Source organism: Colossoma macropomum, unplaced genomic scaffold, assembly GCF_904425465.1.
Source record: "Colossoma macropomum unplaced genomic scaffold, Colossoma_macropomum, whole genome shotgun sequence".
Classification (NCBI taxonomy): Eukaryota; Metazoa; Chordata; class Actinopteri; order Characiformes; family Serrasalmidae; genus Colossoma; species Colossoma macropomum.
In genome coordinates this window covers 12,021,727-12,038,759 of record NW_023494798.1, presented here as the reverse complement: position 1 = coordinate 12,038,759, position 17,033 = coordinate 12,021,727, and the positions used below count along the sequence as shown (strand labels likewise).

At 36.9% G+C, this 17,033-nt stretch overlaps 1 protein-coding gene across 1 annotated transcript in view; it reads left to right on the top strand.

Annotated features, from left to right (window-relative positions):
- necab2 (N-terminal EF-hand calcium binding protein 2) overlaps positions 1-17,033 on the top strand; it is a 135,842-nt gene that overhangs the window by 107,468 nt on the left and 11,341 nt on the right. Inside the window, exon 9 of the mRNA XM_036585522.1 lies at positions 3,082-3,138. Within this exon, the coding sequence (XP_036441415.1) occupies positions 3,082-3,138 (57 nt within the window). The remainder of the gene's footprint in view (positions 1-3,081; positions 3,139-17,033) is intronic.

The window sequence follows — 17,033 nt, the reverse complement described above, 5'->3', positions numbered from 1 at the left end:
GCATCAGGAAAAAGGCAGAAAACATACTTATATATCAGAATTTTTTAGTATTTAGTGTCCTCTCATTGCTTTTATTACACATTCCATTCTTTTCAGAAGACTTGCTATAAGCTTTTTTTAAAAAAAAAAACTGCAGGGATATTTTTACACATCTTCAAAGTTGGTTTCAGTTCCTGCATCTCCTGATCCAAATAATCCTGCTAACAAATTTAGACTCATCAGTCAATAAAACCATACTCCACATATCACAACTTCAGTGTCCGTGTTCTAGGATAAACTTTCTATTTATTTGTTTATTCATTTAATTTTCGCCTATTTCCTTTTCTCAGTAACTGCTTTTTGACATGTACACATCCAGACTCATAGCATTGAGTTCTCAGTGGAAGGATGGACAGGATTGTTTAAGTGGATTATCTTATATCTAACCCCCTCAGAAGTATCTCACTAAGCCATTTTAGATGCACATGAGAAAGAAATGTGCAGGCAGCTGAAGTGTGTTTGGGTAGTTGTTTATGTGAATGTTAGTGTCTCTGTAAAGGGGAATGTAATGTTAGTGACTGCTTTAGGAACAGTTTTTGTTAGGAGGACGCAGCTGCAAACCGTTGGTTTTTCAAATTGGAAGGATGGAAGGGTTAAATTGTCAGTGTCAGATTTGATATCATACTCCGTGTTGGAGGTTTTGTGTAATTTTCTGTTGAATATATTTCCTTCTCCTGAAAAATGAATAACGTACGTAATATCCATTTTGATTAGAAGTTAAATAAATGAAAGGCTGCATTTTGATGAATTAGTACATGTCTGAATATTTTTAAATGACAATACTCTGAAAAAAATGTTGCATACAAATTGTGCTACATCAACACAATTGCTGTTTTTCAGTTTTCTTCTTTTGGAGCTGTGTTGATGTCACATTAGAATCATGGAAATGCAAAGCACCATTTTTTGGTACTTTTATTCATACTCAAGTATGTTGGTGCGGAACATAATTACATTTTGCTCAGCTTCCCTTTAATCATTCACACTGAGTTACTCAATCTCTTCTTGGGTGTAATTTCATTCTGTTCAGTTAAATCAGTACCTAGACTGCTTTGCTCAACTTTCGTTTTCAAATTTGATGCTTTATTTCTGATCAAAAGTAGCATAAAAAAGAGAATAGAGCCTAACAAAGTTCAGTCCCTATGCTCATAGATGCTGAATGTACCCAGAACCATTGCTGTGTTGCTGTAAGGAATTCTCAAGTATTTTTACTTCTACCTCGGTCATTATTTTCTGGATGTAAGAATACATTTACTTGAGTATGGATTTAGGTCACTTTACCCACCTCTGCTTATTAGCAAAGAAAGTTCTTTCTTGCTGATTTCCTCTCATGCTCCTACGCCATAGCTGTGTTGATGTTCTGCCCCACTTCAGCACAGAAGAGGTGAAACATTACCTGTGGATGATTTCATGCTGCCAAATGAGATTCACCCTTTGGAGAGAGATCAGTCAGTCCAGATGCGGCTGTTTTGGCAGTGTTTCATTCCATCCGGCCAAACGTAAGCCCTTTTGGGGCTTGGTTGAAGAACGCGTCAGGGTTTTTCCTTCGCCCACCCTGCAGGAGTCATTGAACACAACACTAATCGCCGAGGCAGATTCACTGGACCATTTGTGCAGATGGGAAATGAACTGTTCAGTTGTAATGGAGCAGTAATGAAGTTGTAATTAATACTGATCTACTGTCTGTCACTTGTTGTAAATCTCTTACTCCTTTCTAGCCAAGTATGAAAAACCCTAAGCAGTAGGAATCTGTTTTGACCTCAGTGAGCGTCCTGTTTTCTGATTGTCTGAGACCATTTAATGTGAATAGAGGATGGAATTTGGTTAAGTATCTATGTAGAACTTAATAAATGACTTCTTATGTCAAGAAGCAACCTATAGGTGGAGAGTGTTGCAGAGAAACTCTTTTCTTTCATTTTCAGTTTTCTGCCTTCTGCGTTTATCATTTAGTTTCCCAGAGGCAAATTTTCCATTAAACTAGCTACAACACTGCCTAAATACGCCTCAGTAGCATCATTAAAACATGCTTCTCACAGGAATAAACAAGTAATTGGTATTTTGCTTCCAGAGTTTTATGAATGTTATCAACGATTCAAGCTCATTTTTGTGTGTAAGAGTTTGAAACAAAATCATTTGCACCTTGTTTTTTAAGAATATGAGAAAGGTCAGGCAGTGCTTTCTTATTTAAGTTGTTTTTACATCTAATTCAGTCATTATTTCATGAGAGTACTTTTAAATTGTGTTTAAGGCTACTGTACCTCTGGCTATTAGCACATAAAATTCTTTCTCACTGATTTCCTCAGATGCCCAGAAGTTACAGTGACCAGTGTCCTCAAGTGACTCTCATTTTAACATTTATAATGGCCTTTTAATGATTGATGGCGGTAAATTAAATAAAAAATGTAATCCTAATCTTGTATACATTATTTTGCACTGAACTGGTTCAAAGTCAAAACAAATTTTGAATGTTAAATGACCTGAGCTTCAGACCTTGAACATTTTGAACATTCCATTTTGTCACTACCAAAATACTGAATACTGGTTATTTGTTTGTTTGCTTGTATTAAGCACTTTTTGCTGTTGTTGTTGTTAACCATTTGTCCATGTTTCCTTACTGTTCCCAGGCCTGTTAGGAAGCAGGCAGGCGTAGTTAAGCCATGAATAGATTAATCAGCAACAGAAGAACTCTTGAAAAAGACATTCAAGCTGACCAGCTTCCTTACAAAACTAAGAAGTATATTTGCTGCAGGAGTTGTGTCTGTAGGCTGTGCTAATGTGGTGCTGCTCTTAAAAAAGAACAGTTAGTTAGCTTTCAGCTGGCTTTACTGTACTGTAACAATATAGCTGTGTTGAAGGAACTATGATTAAGGTTGTTTTATTTTGATGTATATCAGAGTTAAATGGTCTTATGTGTGTCCCCTGGTGCCTTGATGCTAGCTGCTTGCTGCTAGCTTCTCCAGATTGCCTCAATACAGACCTATGGAGGACAGCTGAGGGGGAAAGCTGAAATGACTAGCGGCTCTTCTGTTTTGATTCTTGTTACAGACAGTCTGGTTTGACCTGCATCAGCGACTAACAGACACTGATGGTACTACTAGCGCAGTAAGTAAATCCCATGCATGAAGAGCATGCCTAAATAATTCTGTGTTTTCATCAATAAAGCACAACAACTAAATGACTAAAGCTTGGCTCTATTTGTCGAAGCTTGCTAGACCCTGAAGCTGGTATTGGACAAAGTGCATTTGAATTTTAACGCAGCAAATAGTAAAGCACTGAATGGAATTGAATTCTAATGTGTATGTTATTACAATACTGTGCTAAAGTCCAGACCAACCTTGTATAAAATCTAACAATGCTGTCCTAACAAAACTGAAAACTGACACAGTAACTTTAAGAGAAAGAAAAAAAAACATTCTTAAATGCACAGTACTGTTCAGATGTCAGAGACCACCCTTCATTTATTTTATTTAATATTTATTTAAAGACCTTAAATGCAAGATATTTAAACACATTTTACACAGAAGCCTCAATAACTTAATGTAATATGATATGGATTTTTTTCAGATCTGAAGCAAGATTGGAGCTTTTTCCTCCTCTCTTTCAGAAAGGAAAACTCAAGAGAAACTTTGCTGAGAGTTTAGTGGTGTATGAGACATAACGTGTCTGTTTTTCACTCAAAATTAAGAGTGGTATATAAGAGTATATATATATATTTGCAGTAGTGAGTGTGTCCATCGGGCTTCATTTCTTACTTTAAGAGTGAGCAGTAGAATTTATCAGTACTAGAGTTTATGAAGGGTGGTCAGTATTATGTGTAAACAGCATATATTTGAATATTATACCAAGCGCTTTTACTTCTCTGATGCACACCTGCACCGGAGCTGTCACTCATTTGAGGGGTATCAGTTTTTTCACCTCCATCAGTATAAATCCCAGCATGCTCAGGGACTCATTTTCAACCCTTCGTCTCAAGCATGAGAGTCAGAAGCCACACTGTGCATTACCACTGCAGCCTGCTTAGTTCAGATTCTGCAGTGCATAAAAAGAACCAGTTCATCAACCTTTAAGTGTGTTTTTGGCTGGCAGAAATCTTTTGCCCTTCGAGGAGGACATTCGCTGCTTAGCATTTTCAGTACCACTCTTAAACTCTGCCTAACATATCAGCAGACAGGTTCAGAGACTTTTGGCTTTGCTTCCTTAAACTCATTAAAATCTCCCAGAAAGTAGTTATTGCTTGCCTGTCCATGTTGGCCAGAGTAAAATGTATCAGCAGGTACATTATAAAACAGCTTGTTCTGGTTCTAATATCTGATTGGCTGAGCCATTATCGAAGTAATTGTGAATAACTTGATTTACACATACATATGACTTTTCACATCAGCTAAAGCACCAAGTTGTTTAATACCATTATGCTGTTCATGGAACAATTCTTGACAGTTGTGTTTCTTAATAACAGATGAAAAACTTCATTGATTTTATTATAGGGGTGTTGTATTTTTTTGCCCCATAACCTGTGGTTAAAAAAACAAAACAGTGGTGAGCCTTCACTAAGCTTAGGCTTTAAGCTTGTGTAATAAATGTACAAAAAAAACATCTTTACCATAATGTTGACTTTTGGGATTTGTAATATTATGCTAGCACTAAGTAACGCTAGTGTAGAGGAGCGTTTTACCTTGTATGTCATCGCTGAAATGCTCCAGATATGCTCTTTACATTAACATATAGTAAAAGTTAAGAACGACTTTTGCCTTCTCCTGTAAAGTTACTGTTTTGGAGAGACATGTTTTTCTTTGGATAGTGATGATATTGTAGTTTTACAGTGATTCCCACAGTACAGAACTCTGACATAGAGCTACTGGTGTTTTTCATTTCTAACATCTGACTGAAACCTGGTTAGACTGTGGTTTGTTTTCTCAGTCAGTGATGTATTCATGACTTCCAGAAGGCTTAGAGAATTTCATGGCTTAGATCATTTCATCAATTTCATGAGAAAAACATCTTAGAATGATGTTTTTCTTGTGAAATTGGTCCCAAAACATGATTGGTTGTTTGCCGGTCACTTCCTAATTATGTTGGTAGTTAACCTCCTGAAGGTCTAACCTAAACCAAAAACCATAAATAGGCAATAAAAGGTGATAAAAGATTACAGATACATTATAAGATATGGTAATTGCTAGCAGGATTTTATTGAAACTCTTGTGCACCAAATGCAATTTTTCAGATGTTAAAAACTCAACATTATTTTATTCGTCCTCTGTTTCGATTTTTGCAAACATTCACAGGTGACATGAACTGCACCAACTTGTACTTTTAATAATGCCAAAGGGATTAGTTTGTCCTCTACATATATGCAGGCCTGGATCATTATGTGGGTTTTATGGGAGTGAGCCCAGGGGCCCAAGCCACCAGGGTGCCCCACAATCAATTATGACTAGATCTGAACAGCTGTCTTTACATGCAGTGAGAACTGTGCACAAGCAAAAAATATACTAATTTAAGCCTCAAGTGATCCTGATGCTCTCCATGGTTTTTCTGAATGTCAGTTTCATTTTCTCCTTCAATCACTGTTCTATTACCTCAGTCAAGCTTAGTTTTTTGAGTTAGCACATGAATGTACTTCGAACTTGAAGCTCCAAATATTAATAAAGATGCACATGACTAGTAAAAGCGAGACCTAATACCTACAGAGTAGAGGATGCCCATTTTCCAAAGCCAAACACAAATTAAAAATGTCAGCCTGAGTTAAAGAAAGAAAATTTGCTGTGTTGTGAACTGTCAGCTTCCACAAAGAAATCAAATGAAAAAAAAAAAAAAAGATTTCATGCCAGTCGTGGCTGTATGCTTTAGCTTAGGTTGCATTACAGTTTCCTGGTGTTGTTTTCTTCATCTTTGTTTCTTGTTAACAAGAAAGCATCTATTGCTATTGATTTGTTTGTTTTGAACCACAATAGGATGTTGGATCATATGATAACTGCACTACTGTCTGTTGGCAATGGGCTGTAACCTCATGCCATGCCTTAGGGCACAGTGCATTTGGGAAAAGGATTGTTTGGCAACTTAGTATGGTCTTTATGCAACCAAGGCAGGTCAACACAGTTCCCACTGGATATCAAATAAATTACTTTATCCTATTTAATTATTATTTAATTATTAATTAAATATAACAGAAATATTATAATATAACCACATAGTTAACCTGATTATAGTTTTGTATACTGCAAGCCCCAGACTATGCAGCTTGATCAGAACATTTAAAACATTCTTTCAGAAAAATAAGTAAAATACAACACGGAAAAATGAAATAAAAAGATGAAAAGATAAACAAAAATAAAATAAAGTAAAATAAAAAATCAGTTACACTAGTCACATGCTCAACACTTAGTTTGTTGATGCTGACCAGCCCTCGTGTAATGTTAACATTGAAAAAAAAAAATGCATTACTACCAAAAAGGTAGCCAGGTAGGGGCTCTTAAAACAGTTGTGCCCAGGGGTCTGTAATTTAATTTTCTGGCCTGACTATATGAGAAAACATTCAAATTTTCAACTCTTGAATGAGGGGGTTTAAATTCTCTGTGCTGCTGTCATTTTACAAAAAGGAAAGTACCAACACAGTCAATTTTTGTGAGGAACACAGGATATCTTGGAGTTTTTTTAATGTTTTTTTTTCCATGTTTCAAACAACATAAGTCCTGTTGTACCAAGGGTGCATAGTTTTGGCTGACCATTAGATGTCACCTATAATATACACAGTACATCCAAAAGTTTGTAGACACCTGCTCAGTATTTCTTCTGAAATCAAGGATGTTGGAATACTACTGTGAGGATTTGATTGCGTTCAGCCATAAAAGCATTAGTGAGGTCAGATGGACTTTGGGATAAGTTGCTACTTGAGCCCATTCCAAAGGTATGTTCAAATTTGTTTCAATTTATTTGATTATATGGCTTTAAAAAGAAATGTAATCCACAATGAATGTAAAGAAAATGAATATAGTAATCCCTTGCAATGGGTTACAGGTCATATTTTTTAACAAGTGATCAGTAATCTGTACCAAAAAACATTTTTAAAGTAACCGTCCCAGCCCTGCCTATTTCTGTAATGCTGAAAGAATCCAGTTAACCATGAGCAGCAGACAAGCTCAACCTTGAGAAAACCACTTAACCGCAGCGCCAATGAGCTAAAAATACTTCAATTTTCCTCTCAATTCACTTGTGAATGATATCCGTTACAGATGAACATCCAGAAAGCGCCCTAGTTCGAGCCCTTTTACATTTGCAGTGGATTTACAGCATTCATGTGTCAGAAAGGATGAGCTGGTTTTGAGAGCAGATGCTGTGTGAGGTGTTGGAGGCAGTGTGTTAGAGAGATGGCGGGTCATGCTGGGACAGTGTGCACTTTCTGATGAAAAATACATGTGGCCTTGTGTCTTTAGTAGAGCAGTGCTTCAGCTGTGCCTGTGCTCTTCTCTAAACCAAAACGCTGAGGTCAGCCTGTAGCAAGCTTATCTGCATCCTGCCTGTGATTTACTCAGAGATCATGCACGGCGACTTTCCGAGCAAATGGAACCATTCCTCCTTTTCTCCATTAATCCTTGTTAGCGTTTAAATTGCCACGGAGCAAATAGGATTAGAACAGGCTCCGCATGACAGCTCAAGCCATGTGATTGACAAGTTGCAGTGTGTGAGAGTGTTGCTTTAGGTTGTAGGGCTTGCTTTATTGAAGACCTGAGGGGTCTTCTTAAATTCTGAAGGCTGGTTTACTCTTCACTAAGGTTCAGATATCAGAAATAAAACTCATAACACTGACTCCCTGATACTTACACTGAGCAGAACACAACATTTTTATAACTGAAACTGTTGGACTGTTAGTACCATACATTGAGTTGCCAGGTTATTAGATGCACCTGTCTTGTATTACTCATTGTTCATTTTATACGGTTTTATTCTACCATATAGTTGCATTTAGTAGGTTTACAGTTACTGACTACAGCCCATCTGTTGTTGTAAAACGCATCAGCCCACCTCTATCCCATCCATCAATAGAAAGGTACCACCATAGGACCACCACTAGCCAGATATTATTTGGGCGGTGGACCAATCTCAGCACAGCAGACACTAACATGGTAGTGAAATGTTAATGAATGTTGAGTAGATCAGACACAGCAGTGTTAATGGGGTTTTTAAACCCTGTTTACACTTACTGTCCACTTCATTACTTACTGACACACCTACCTTGTTTGTACACTTTGTACATGTGGAGTATAAGTCATTTTTTCATGCATAATTTGCATTAACCATCCTCTAGATATATGCAGTTGTTCTCATTGATGTTGCAGTGCCTGAAACCATTTGTTTTCAGTTGGTGAGCAGTGTTTTTTGTGTTGTTTTTGATGTTGGATGCTTCGCATTCAATGCGTCTGTGTTTTGAGGAGGAATTAGTGATTGCAGTCCTTCGCAGATCAAGATCATGACAAACCAAAAAGCCGCTTTTTTGTAGTTTAGCTTGTTTTTGCTAGCAGCACCATGTTTGCTAGTTAACAGTAGCTTTTAACATTCCTACGTATTGGAACGATAGCTGGCTAGCACTAATGACTGATGGTTGATGTTTATGATGCTGTTGCAAAGCAACTGGGAGAAGTGCAGCCAAAAAAATTTTACCTGTATTTCAAAACGGTATTTGATGATGTATTTATTGTACTCCAGAATAGTTTATAGTTTAACATTTATGCAACACTGTGATACTGTGTCAAAATATCTGCATTTTATTCCATTGCAATCTGCAATTTTACTCCATTTCTAATCTTTTACAAATAAATGTTACATTTCTTTCTTTCTTTCTGTCTACAAAGAAGTGCATCTGCAATAGTATGTGCTTTTTTATTTGTACAGGGTGAAGCAGATTACAAAATTACATGTTTTGTTGACTTTCTGAGGGAAAACAACTTAAAACATTCTCTACAAGCATCTTAAATATGGCTCTTTTGCTAATTTTACTGCAACAATTTCTGTTCGAGGTCACACTTTAGGAAAAATGTACAAATTTAAACATAAATAACTTTATCTCCCAACATGTTAAAGTCAGCAAATAAGCAGCAGTTGTGCATTAAAATTCACAGACGTGTGTTTTCTGTGGAGGATATGTTACTGTTACTTATTTCCACTTAGAAAATCAACAATATATTGGACCAGGAATGCGCAAACTTTTGCATGCGACTGTATATAGTATGTTGTACCTAATAAAATGTCCAACAGTTGTTGTTTTGAGGTAGGTGTACTTAATAAACTGGCAACTCTGCAGTGTAATGTTACATTGCCTTAAACTCAGTAAAGAAAATAAACTGCAAAGCAACTTCAGACATTATTAGGATATAATGACTGGATGTTAGCAGTCGAACAATGCAAGGTTCCTTCTTTTAAAGGGAGTTAAACTGGCTCATAGTCATTAAAACCTTTTCAAGTTTCCCGTCATTTTGTGCTTTGTGCTGATTGTGCTCACAGTGGCTGGTTAATTATGGCCCTTTGGCACATTCGGTTGTCATGGCACTTGATTGCCACAGCTATCACAGCAGCTATCGTTGGCTTATTTGAATATATTTGCATGCATATTTTAGCATGTTTTTATCTGTTTACTCAATCATAAAAGACACGTTTTCAGATGTGCACTCTCAGAAAAAAAGATACTGAACTGTCACCGGGGTGTTTCCCCTCTTGTCACTGGGTGTGACAAATTAGGGAACATAAATGTAAAATATTCCATTAAATTTATATATGTTTTAAGTTGTATTGACTTCACACACCCCATCTCGTCTCCAGCCTATCTACTTTATGGTTCTGTTGTAAAACATTAGATTATGAAAAGGTACAAATTTGTACTTTTTCCGTGGGAAAAAACGTACTTAAGGTACACAATTAAACCTTAAATGCACTGTTGTACCTTTGAAGGTACAGTTAGATTGTTGGTACCTTGATGAATGAAAAATATACCTGCACAGTGTGTTTTTCTGACAGTGTATTGCAGAACTGTTGCATGTGTAGGCTTTGTGTCTTTCTGATTTGACGTCTCAGTGTTGGGATCTTTTCTACTTAATAGGCTTCTGTGCTATGAGCTGATATGTGATATTAAGAGCAATTAGAGGACAATGCAGTTGTTACAATGGCCAGCCTACCCAAAGCTTTTCAACTGCACATCAAGCGCCACTATGCATTTAAAACCTGAGAGCTCAACTTTTCTGACATTGTAAACACAACAAAACGCAACAAACAACTCGATCAAAGTCCAGTGATAGTGGTGCTCTTAATTGGACAGCCTGTCAGTGCTGTCCTGAGTCTTGAGTGATAAGGACGCTGTCTGGCCTTATCTTCTGTTGGAGTTCCTCTGGGAAGGGAAGGCTTGTGACTAATCGCTCCATCAGTCTTGCGCCACATCGCCGCTGCACGTATCTGTAGCCTCAGCAGCTTTTTTAGGGCCTCACCATGCAGTATTCAAAGTTTAACTGACTTTAATAGTCTCTCGGACCCCACGCAGTCCAGCATGCAGTCATATACATCACCAGCCTAGTCAATACAGCCAGAATAAGAACAGAGGGAGGCAACAAACCAGAGAGAAGAGTAGGAAGAGAGAGCCAGGAGGAGGGAGATAGACAGGCAGAGAGAGCTTGGCAGAGGTAGAGAGAGAGAGAGAGAGCCATGTGAGAAGCAGAAAGATGGAAATTGAAAGCCCTGGAGGGAGATATATAACAGCCTATCTGAAAGCCATCCTTGCTCATTTGGGGGCCATTATCATGGTGAAGGTTCCAGAAAGAGAGCACACCCTGCAAAAAGACGTGTGCTCCCTTTATCAGCACTCAGCCCATTCTTTTTTTCTTTGCCTGAGCTATTTAATCCTGTTTAAGCAAAGCTGTATATGGAAATGTATGCAAATGCTTATGAGGGGGAAAAAAGAAATCTTGTGATTTACAGAGTGTTTTGAGAGCAGGAGGGATGGTTGGAACGAGGGAGAGAGAGAAAAAGGGGACGGTATTCCCCAGTTTCCATGGTAACCCTGCAATTTCCATAACCCCCCTCCTCCTTAAGGTTGCTCCCCTCCTTCTGTACATTTGTATCTCACATTTGAACATCCTCTTTCTCTCTCACTGAAGAGGGTGTGAAATCTGCACACATAATCATATGTCCTCACCAGATTGTGCAGTGCTAGAGTCAGCTGTGTGGTTCTGTGTGTATGTTAACATGTGTATCTGCTCACGCCATTCTTATGAATTAGAAAGAAGGTGGTCAACCCTGCAAGGCTGTCAGCTTCATTAATCTACTCACCCGGTAGCTATAAAATAGCACATACACTACCATTCAAAAAATAGGATTCACTCATTCAAAAGTTTGGAATAACTATTTTCAGTAATATAAAAACAATTTTCTTCAAGGTTCATGTATAAAATTCTAGGATTCTGTTACTCTACAACTACTTAGTAGGAAGCTGTAAGAAGAAATTTTAAATCTGCAGAATTATTCAGATAAACAATGTCATTGTGAACCAGATTCAGGTGTGAAGTACAGAGCTTTGCATAGCTCACATTTCCCTTATGTTAATATAGTAATTACCAACTGGGCTTCTAATATTACTTAATAATTTCTAATGATTACAGTGTTACATACCAGCAGTGCAGAATATAGCTAACGTGCTGTGCTTCTCTGCATTTGATTGGTTGGAAACCGAAGTAGTGCCAAACCGGCACATTGGGACCTTTCTCGTCCATTGTAGATGTTTCATTTCCCATAAAACCTGAAATACCTTCTGGTGTATTAATCTACAGTTAACTACTTAACCCTAATGTATGTTACAGTAATGACATTTTACGTTGAGTACTGTCTGACCATTTCTGTTGGTCCTCTTGTCACGAAATGAAACAATGAAAAGGGCAGCTGTTGATTTCATATAATGTAAAGAAACAACAAAGAACAGTCAAAACACAAAAAGAGTCACAAGATTTTAACACACCTCTGACAGTATGTAGCTAAGCTGAAAGATAGAGATAATAAGTCTAAGAATATGAAGTAATGCAAAATAATATAAACTAGTCCATGGTGGGATTGAGGACACTCTTAAGAGAAAAACTACAGAGATCTCCTACCGAGCTCACTGATCCTTTATGCTTACTTTATGCGTCACACTTACACAGCTCTCTGGAGTTATCAGCAGGCTTTTAGTCTGAAATAAAGCCCCTTGCTGTTCAAGCAAAACCCAGAAGACAAATGAAAGGCAAATGAAATGTTACAGCAGTCCATCCAAATTGAGCATTTTGGGAATAAACCTACTGTTAAATATCAAAAAAAAAAAAAGAAATGAGAAAGAAAGACCCTTTTGTCTTTCTGAATATTGAATTTAACTTCTGGTTGCAGCAGTGGAAGAAATGTGATTGTTCTGATTTTGGTTGGGGTGGATGGGTAATGTAGTGTTTCTGATTGCATTTTAAGGTGTGTTGAGTTTGCATAGCACTCCTGATTAAGTTTGGAGTTTATTACCAGGCTTTGGCTCGCTTATTGCCCAGCCCTTAGGGAAAGTGAAAACTGGCCGCTGTAATTGTGCTGTCAAACAGAAGTTCAGAACACTTTCAATTAGTTTTTATCACTTCTTCCATCTGGGGGGAAAGCTCATATTAACAGAGAGCCAGCTAAATACAGCATACACTAACACACACAGAATTCTAATGCAGGTGATGTTTCTGTATTTGTGCTTCTGCATTTGACATTCTTGACCACAGAAAGCTTCTTAACTGACTTAAAAACCTGGGTGGTCTTTCTGTAACTGTGATAAATTGGTTTTATATATTTTTAAATATGGTTTCATATATATTTAACTACAAAATGGTATTTCGTTGGTGAACATATTATCTATGGTGTACCACAAGGTTTGTGCTTGTCCTACTTTTATTTTCTTCGTATATGTTGCCACTGGGTGAAATTATTAAGAAGCATGGCTTTAATGTTCATACTTATGCAGATGATACATACAACCCTGTTTCCAAAAAAGTTGTGATGGTGTGCAAAATATAAATAAAAACAGAATTCAATGGTTTGCAAATCATTTAAACCCTATATTTAATTGAAAAAAGTACAAAGACAACATATCACATGTTAAAACTGAGATTTTATTGTTTTTTGAAAAATATATGTCTAGTTTTAATTTGATGCCAGCAACACGTTTCAGAAAAGTTGGGAGAGGATAAACAAACGACTAATTGTATAATACTAAAAAGAAAACCTGGTGGAACATCTCACAAGTAATTAGGTTAATTGGTGACAGGTCAGTAACATGATTGGGCATAAAAAAGCATCCCAGAAAAGCTGAGCCTGTTGAAAGTAAAGATGAGGAGGGGTTCACCACTCTGTAAAACACTGTGTGAGCAAATAGTGCAAAAATTCAAGAACAACGTTTCTCAAAGTTGAAATAGCAAAGATTTCATCATCTACAGTACATAATATCATCAAAGGATTCACAGAATCTGGAGAAATCTCTGCAAGGGACAAGTCAAAATTAGATGGCTGTGATCTTCGGGCCCTCAGGCAGCACTGCATTAAAAACAGACAGGATTTTGTAGTGGAAATCACTGCATGGGCTCAGGGACACTTCAGAAAACCACTGTCTGTGAACACAGTTTGGTGCTGCATCTACGAATGCAAGTTAAAACTCTACCATGCAAAGAAGAAACCAAATATAAACAGAAGCTTATATATATATTATTTAGGGACAACTGGGGTGAAGTGGAAAAGTTTTCTGTGTTCTGATGAATCAAAATACTTTTTTGGAAATCATGGACGCCGCGTTCTCTCGCTAAAGAGGAGAGGGACGATCCGGCTTGTTATTAGCACGCAGTTCAAAAAACCATCATCCGTGATGATGACATGACATGGGTGACATGCACATGTGTAAAGGCACCAGTAATGCTAAATGATCCACACAGATTTTGGAGCAACATATGCTGCCATCTAGATGAAGTCTTTTTCAGGGGAGGCCTTACTTTTTTCAGCAAGACAATGTCAAATGTCAAACCACATTCTACACATATTACAACAGCTTGGCTCCATAGTTAAAGAGTCCAGGTGCTAAACTGGCCTGCCTGCAGTCCAAACGGTCACTAATTGAAACATTTACCACATTATGAAATTAAAAATACAACAAAGGAGACTGTTGAGCAGCTGAAATCCAGTATCAAGCAAGAATAGGAAAACATTTAACTTTCAAAACTACAGCAATTGGTCTCCTTAGTTTTCAGATGCTTAGAGTGTTGTTAAAAGAAGAGCTGATGCAACACAGTGGTAAACATGACTCTGCCCCAACTTTTTTGAAACATGTTGCTGGCATCAAATTCAAAATGGGCATATATTAAAAAAAAAAATCTTAATTTTAAAAGTTGATATTTTGTCTTTGTACTATTTTTAATTAAATAGAGTTTAAATGATTTGCACATCATTTTATCCTGTTTTTTTCTTTACGTTTTGGACAGCCTCCCAACTTTTTTGGAAACAGGGTTGTAATAAATAATGTCTCTATTCGAAGCTGTAGGTAACCTGTCTTTTAAGCATTTTTAGCTTGATGAAAGCAATTTTTATTAAAAACTAAACAAGGACAAACCAGAAGTATTTGTAATTGGTGGTGAAACAGAGAAAAAAGCTATGTAACAGACTTAAAGATCTGGCTCTGCAGACAAAAACTGATTTAAAAATCGAGGTGTAACTCTGGACTAGATATAACTTTTAAACGTAATATAAATTACATTAATCAAATAGCATTCTATCATCTAAGGAATAAAGCACGCATGAGACCCTACTTCCAGTTTGAAGATGCCAAAAAAAATTACCCATGCTTTTGACTGTCATAATGCATTGCTCACAGAAGTTGTACAACTGCTATAAAAACAAACTACACTTGTGCAACACCAAGAATACTAACAACTAGATCATATGAGACCAGTTTAACATCACTCCACTGGCTGCCTGTTTCTTTTATAACTGACTATAAAATTTTACTACTAGTTTTTAAATCTCTTTATAGCGCAGCACCTTCATACATCTCTAAACGCTTGATAAACTATGTTCTAAAGTATTTTTCAAAAACGAGTGGTAAAGCTGCTTGTTTTTATGCACCAAAGATCTGGAACACATTACCAGTAAACGTTCCTCAGGCTCCTTCTATCACCAATTAAATTAACAAACAGCTAAAAATATTACTTCACCTTAGCATTTAACTAGCTTTTAACATTTTCATTACTTTTATTGTCATGTCACTATTAAGTTACTTTTTCTACGCTAGTTTTCAATTGCTTTTATTCTTATTTCCTCTATTTTGTCAATGCTTTTATTTGAGACACTTTTAATATTTACCTTTTTTATTTTATTGTAACTACATTGTACTCCTTTTCTTTCTCTGCTTTTGCAATACATTACAAATCACTTTGAGCTGCTTTTCTAATTGTATGAAAGATACTGTTTAAAGTTGGCCAGTGGCCAACAAGACCCAGTGCGCTGCAGAATAAAAAACAAGCTGCAAATGCAGAAAACACTTTAATTTAACACTTAATATTTTATCAAAATTCCAACATATGCGCTTTTTTACAAATGCTCTGCAAAATAATAAAATGTGCAGCAAGTTCATAGACAATCTGAAATTTAGAAAACACAACACTACATTTCACAAATTCACTGCAAGTACAGAAAAACATGCAATTTCAGGGATGCTGAAAAGCCAGCTAAAAACCAGCAGAAATATTTCCAGAAGACACTCAAAGAGGAACTTCTAACTAATATCACAGTATCGTAATGGGAATAAGCTGTAGAGTGTAACTGTAAAATTTTGATAACTAACGCAGTGCAGCTATGACATGTCAGATAACGCACCAGAATGTGAGTCTCCCCATTTTTAAAAACGTTTCCACCACAGATATTTTACCCCTTTGAGAGTCTTCCAGAAACATTACTGTTGTGTTGTGAGTGGCTTTGCTGCATTTCTGAGGTTGTATGCGTTTTCTGTGTTTGCAACGTGTCTGTGAAATGTAGTGCAGCTGTAGTCAAGTTGATGAGTGTTTTCTAAATTTGCATCACATTTATGAGTTTGCATTGTGTTTTTCATTGCACTGTGTATAGGGTCTTGTCAGCCACCATATAAAACACTTTATGGAATGCATAAGAAATCACATTAATATAAAAAAGTGAATTTAAAATTGTATAAAAAGTGTTATTTCCCAGTAAAAGACTGTAATGGATGAGTTATTAGACAATCATACTTCAAACACACATTGTTTGAGGTGTGGATCAGTACTGATCTCATTTTCCATAAACTGTCTGAAATTAGAAATTAGCCTGGAAAGAACCTGAGTCTTCATACCCCAAGCTATCATTTACTTTGGATTATATGTGGCAGAGACTGGTTACTTAATCAGACTAATGAATTCACTGAAGCTTCACAAAATAGGCTCTAGATGACAGCATGCAAATTTAGAACACAGTAGGACTGCAAGTGACATTTCTTCATATTAGAAAGGTGCAATTATGTGGAATAGGCCTACATTGAGATGGGTATTATTTTATTTGAATCAAGTTTCAAATTTAAGCCTAATAATATAGCCTTGCATCTCTGGAGTACTGTAGTCTCTCAGTCAAATCACACACATGGCAGTAATTTCTTTGAGCAAATAGTTTGCTGTAAAAGCTAGTGTTTGGTTAGAGTTAGCTCGCCGCTCTGCCACACTGCAGTTTAAAGTGGTAAATGTTAGGTCCCCTGGGGAATGGGAGTCATAAATGGCTCTCTTAACACAAGTCGTAGGTTACACGATATTGATCTTACCATCTGCTCTCCGTCTCTTGCATTTAGTTTTGCCTGCACTGAAAGAGTAAAGGCTGATTGCACATAAACAGCGCATGCTGCAGCTCATTGCTCTCCCGTAGTGAAAAACGCAGTGTTTGCATTGCCTTACAGAGCATGGGAAAGATCTTTTGGACACGTTGAAGTA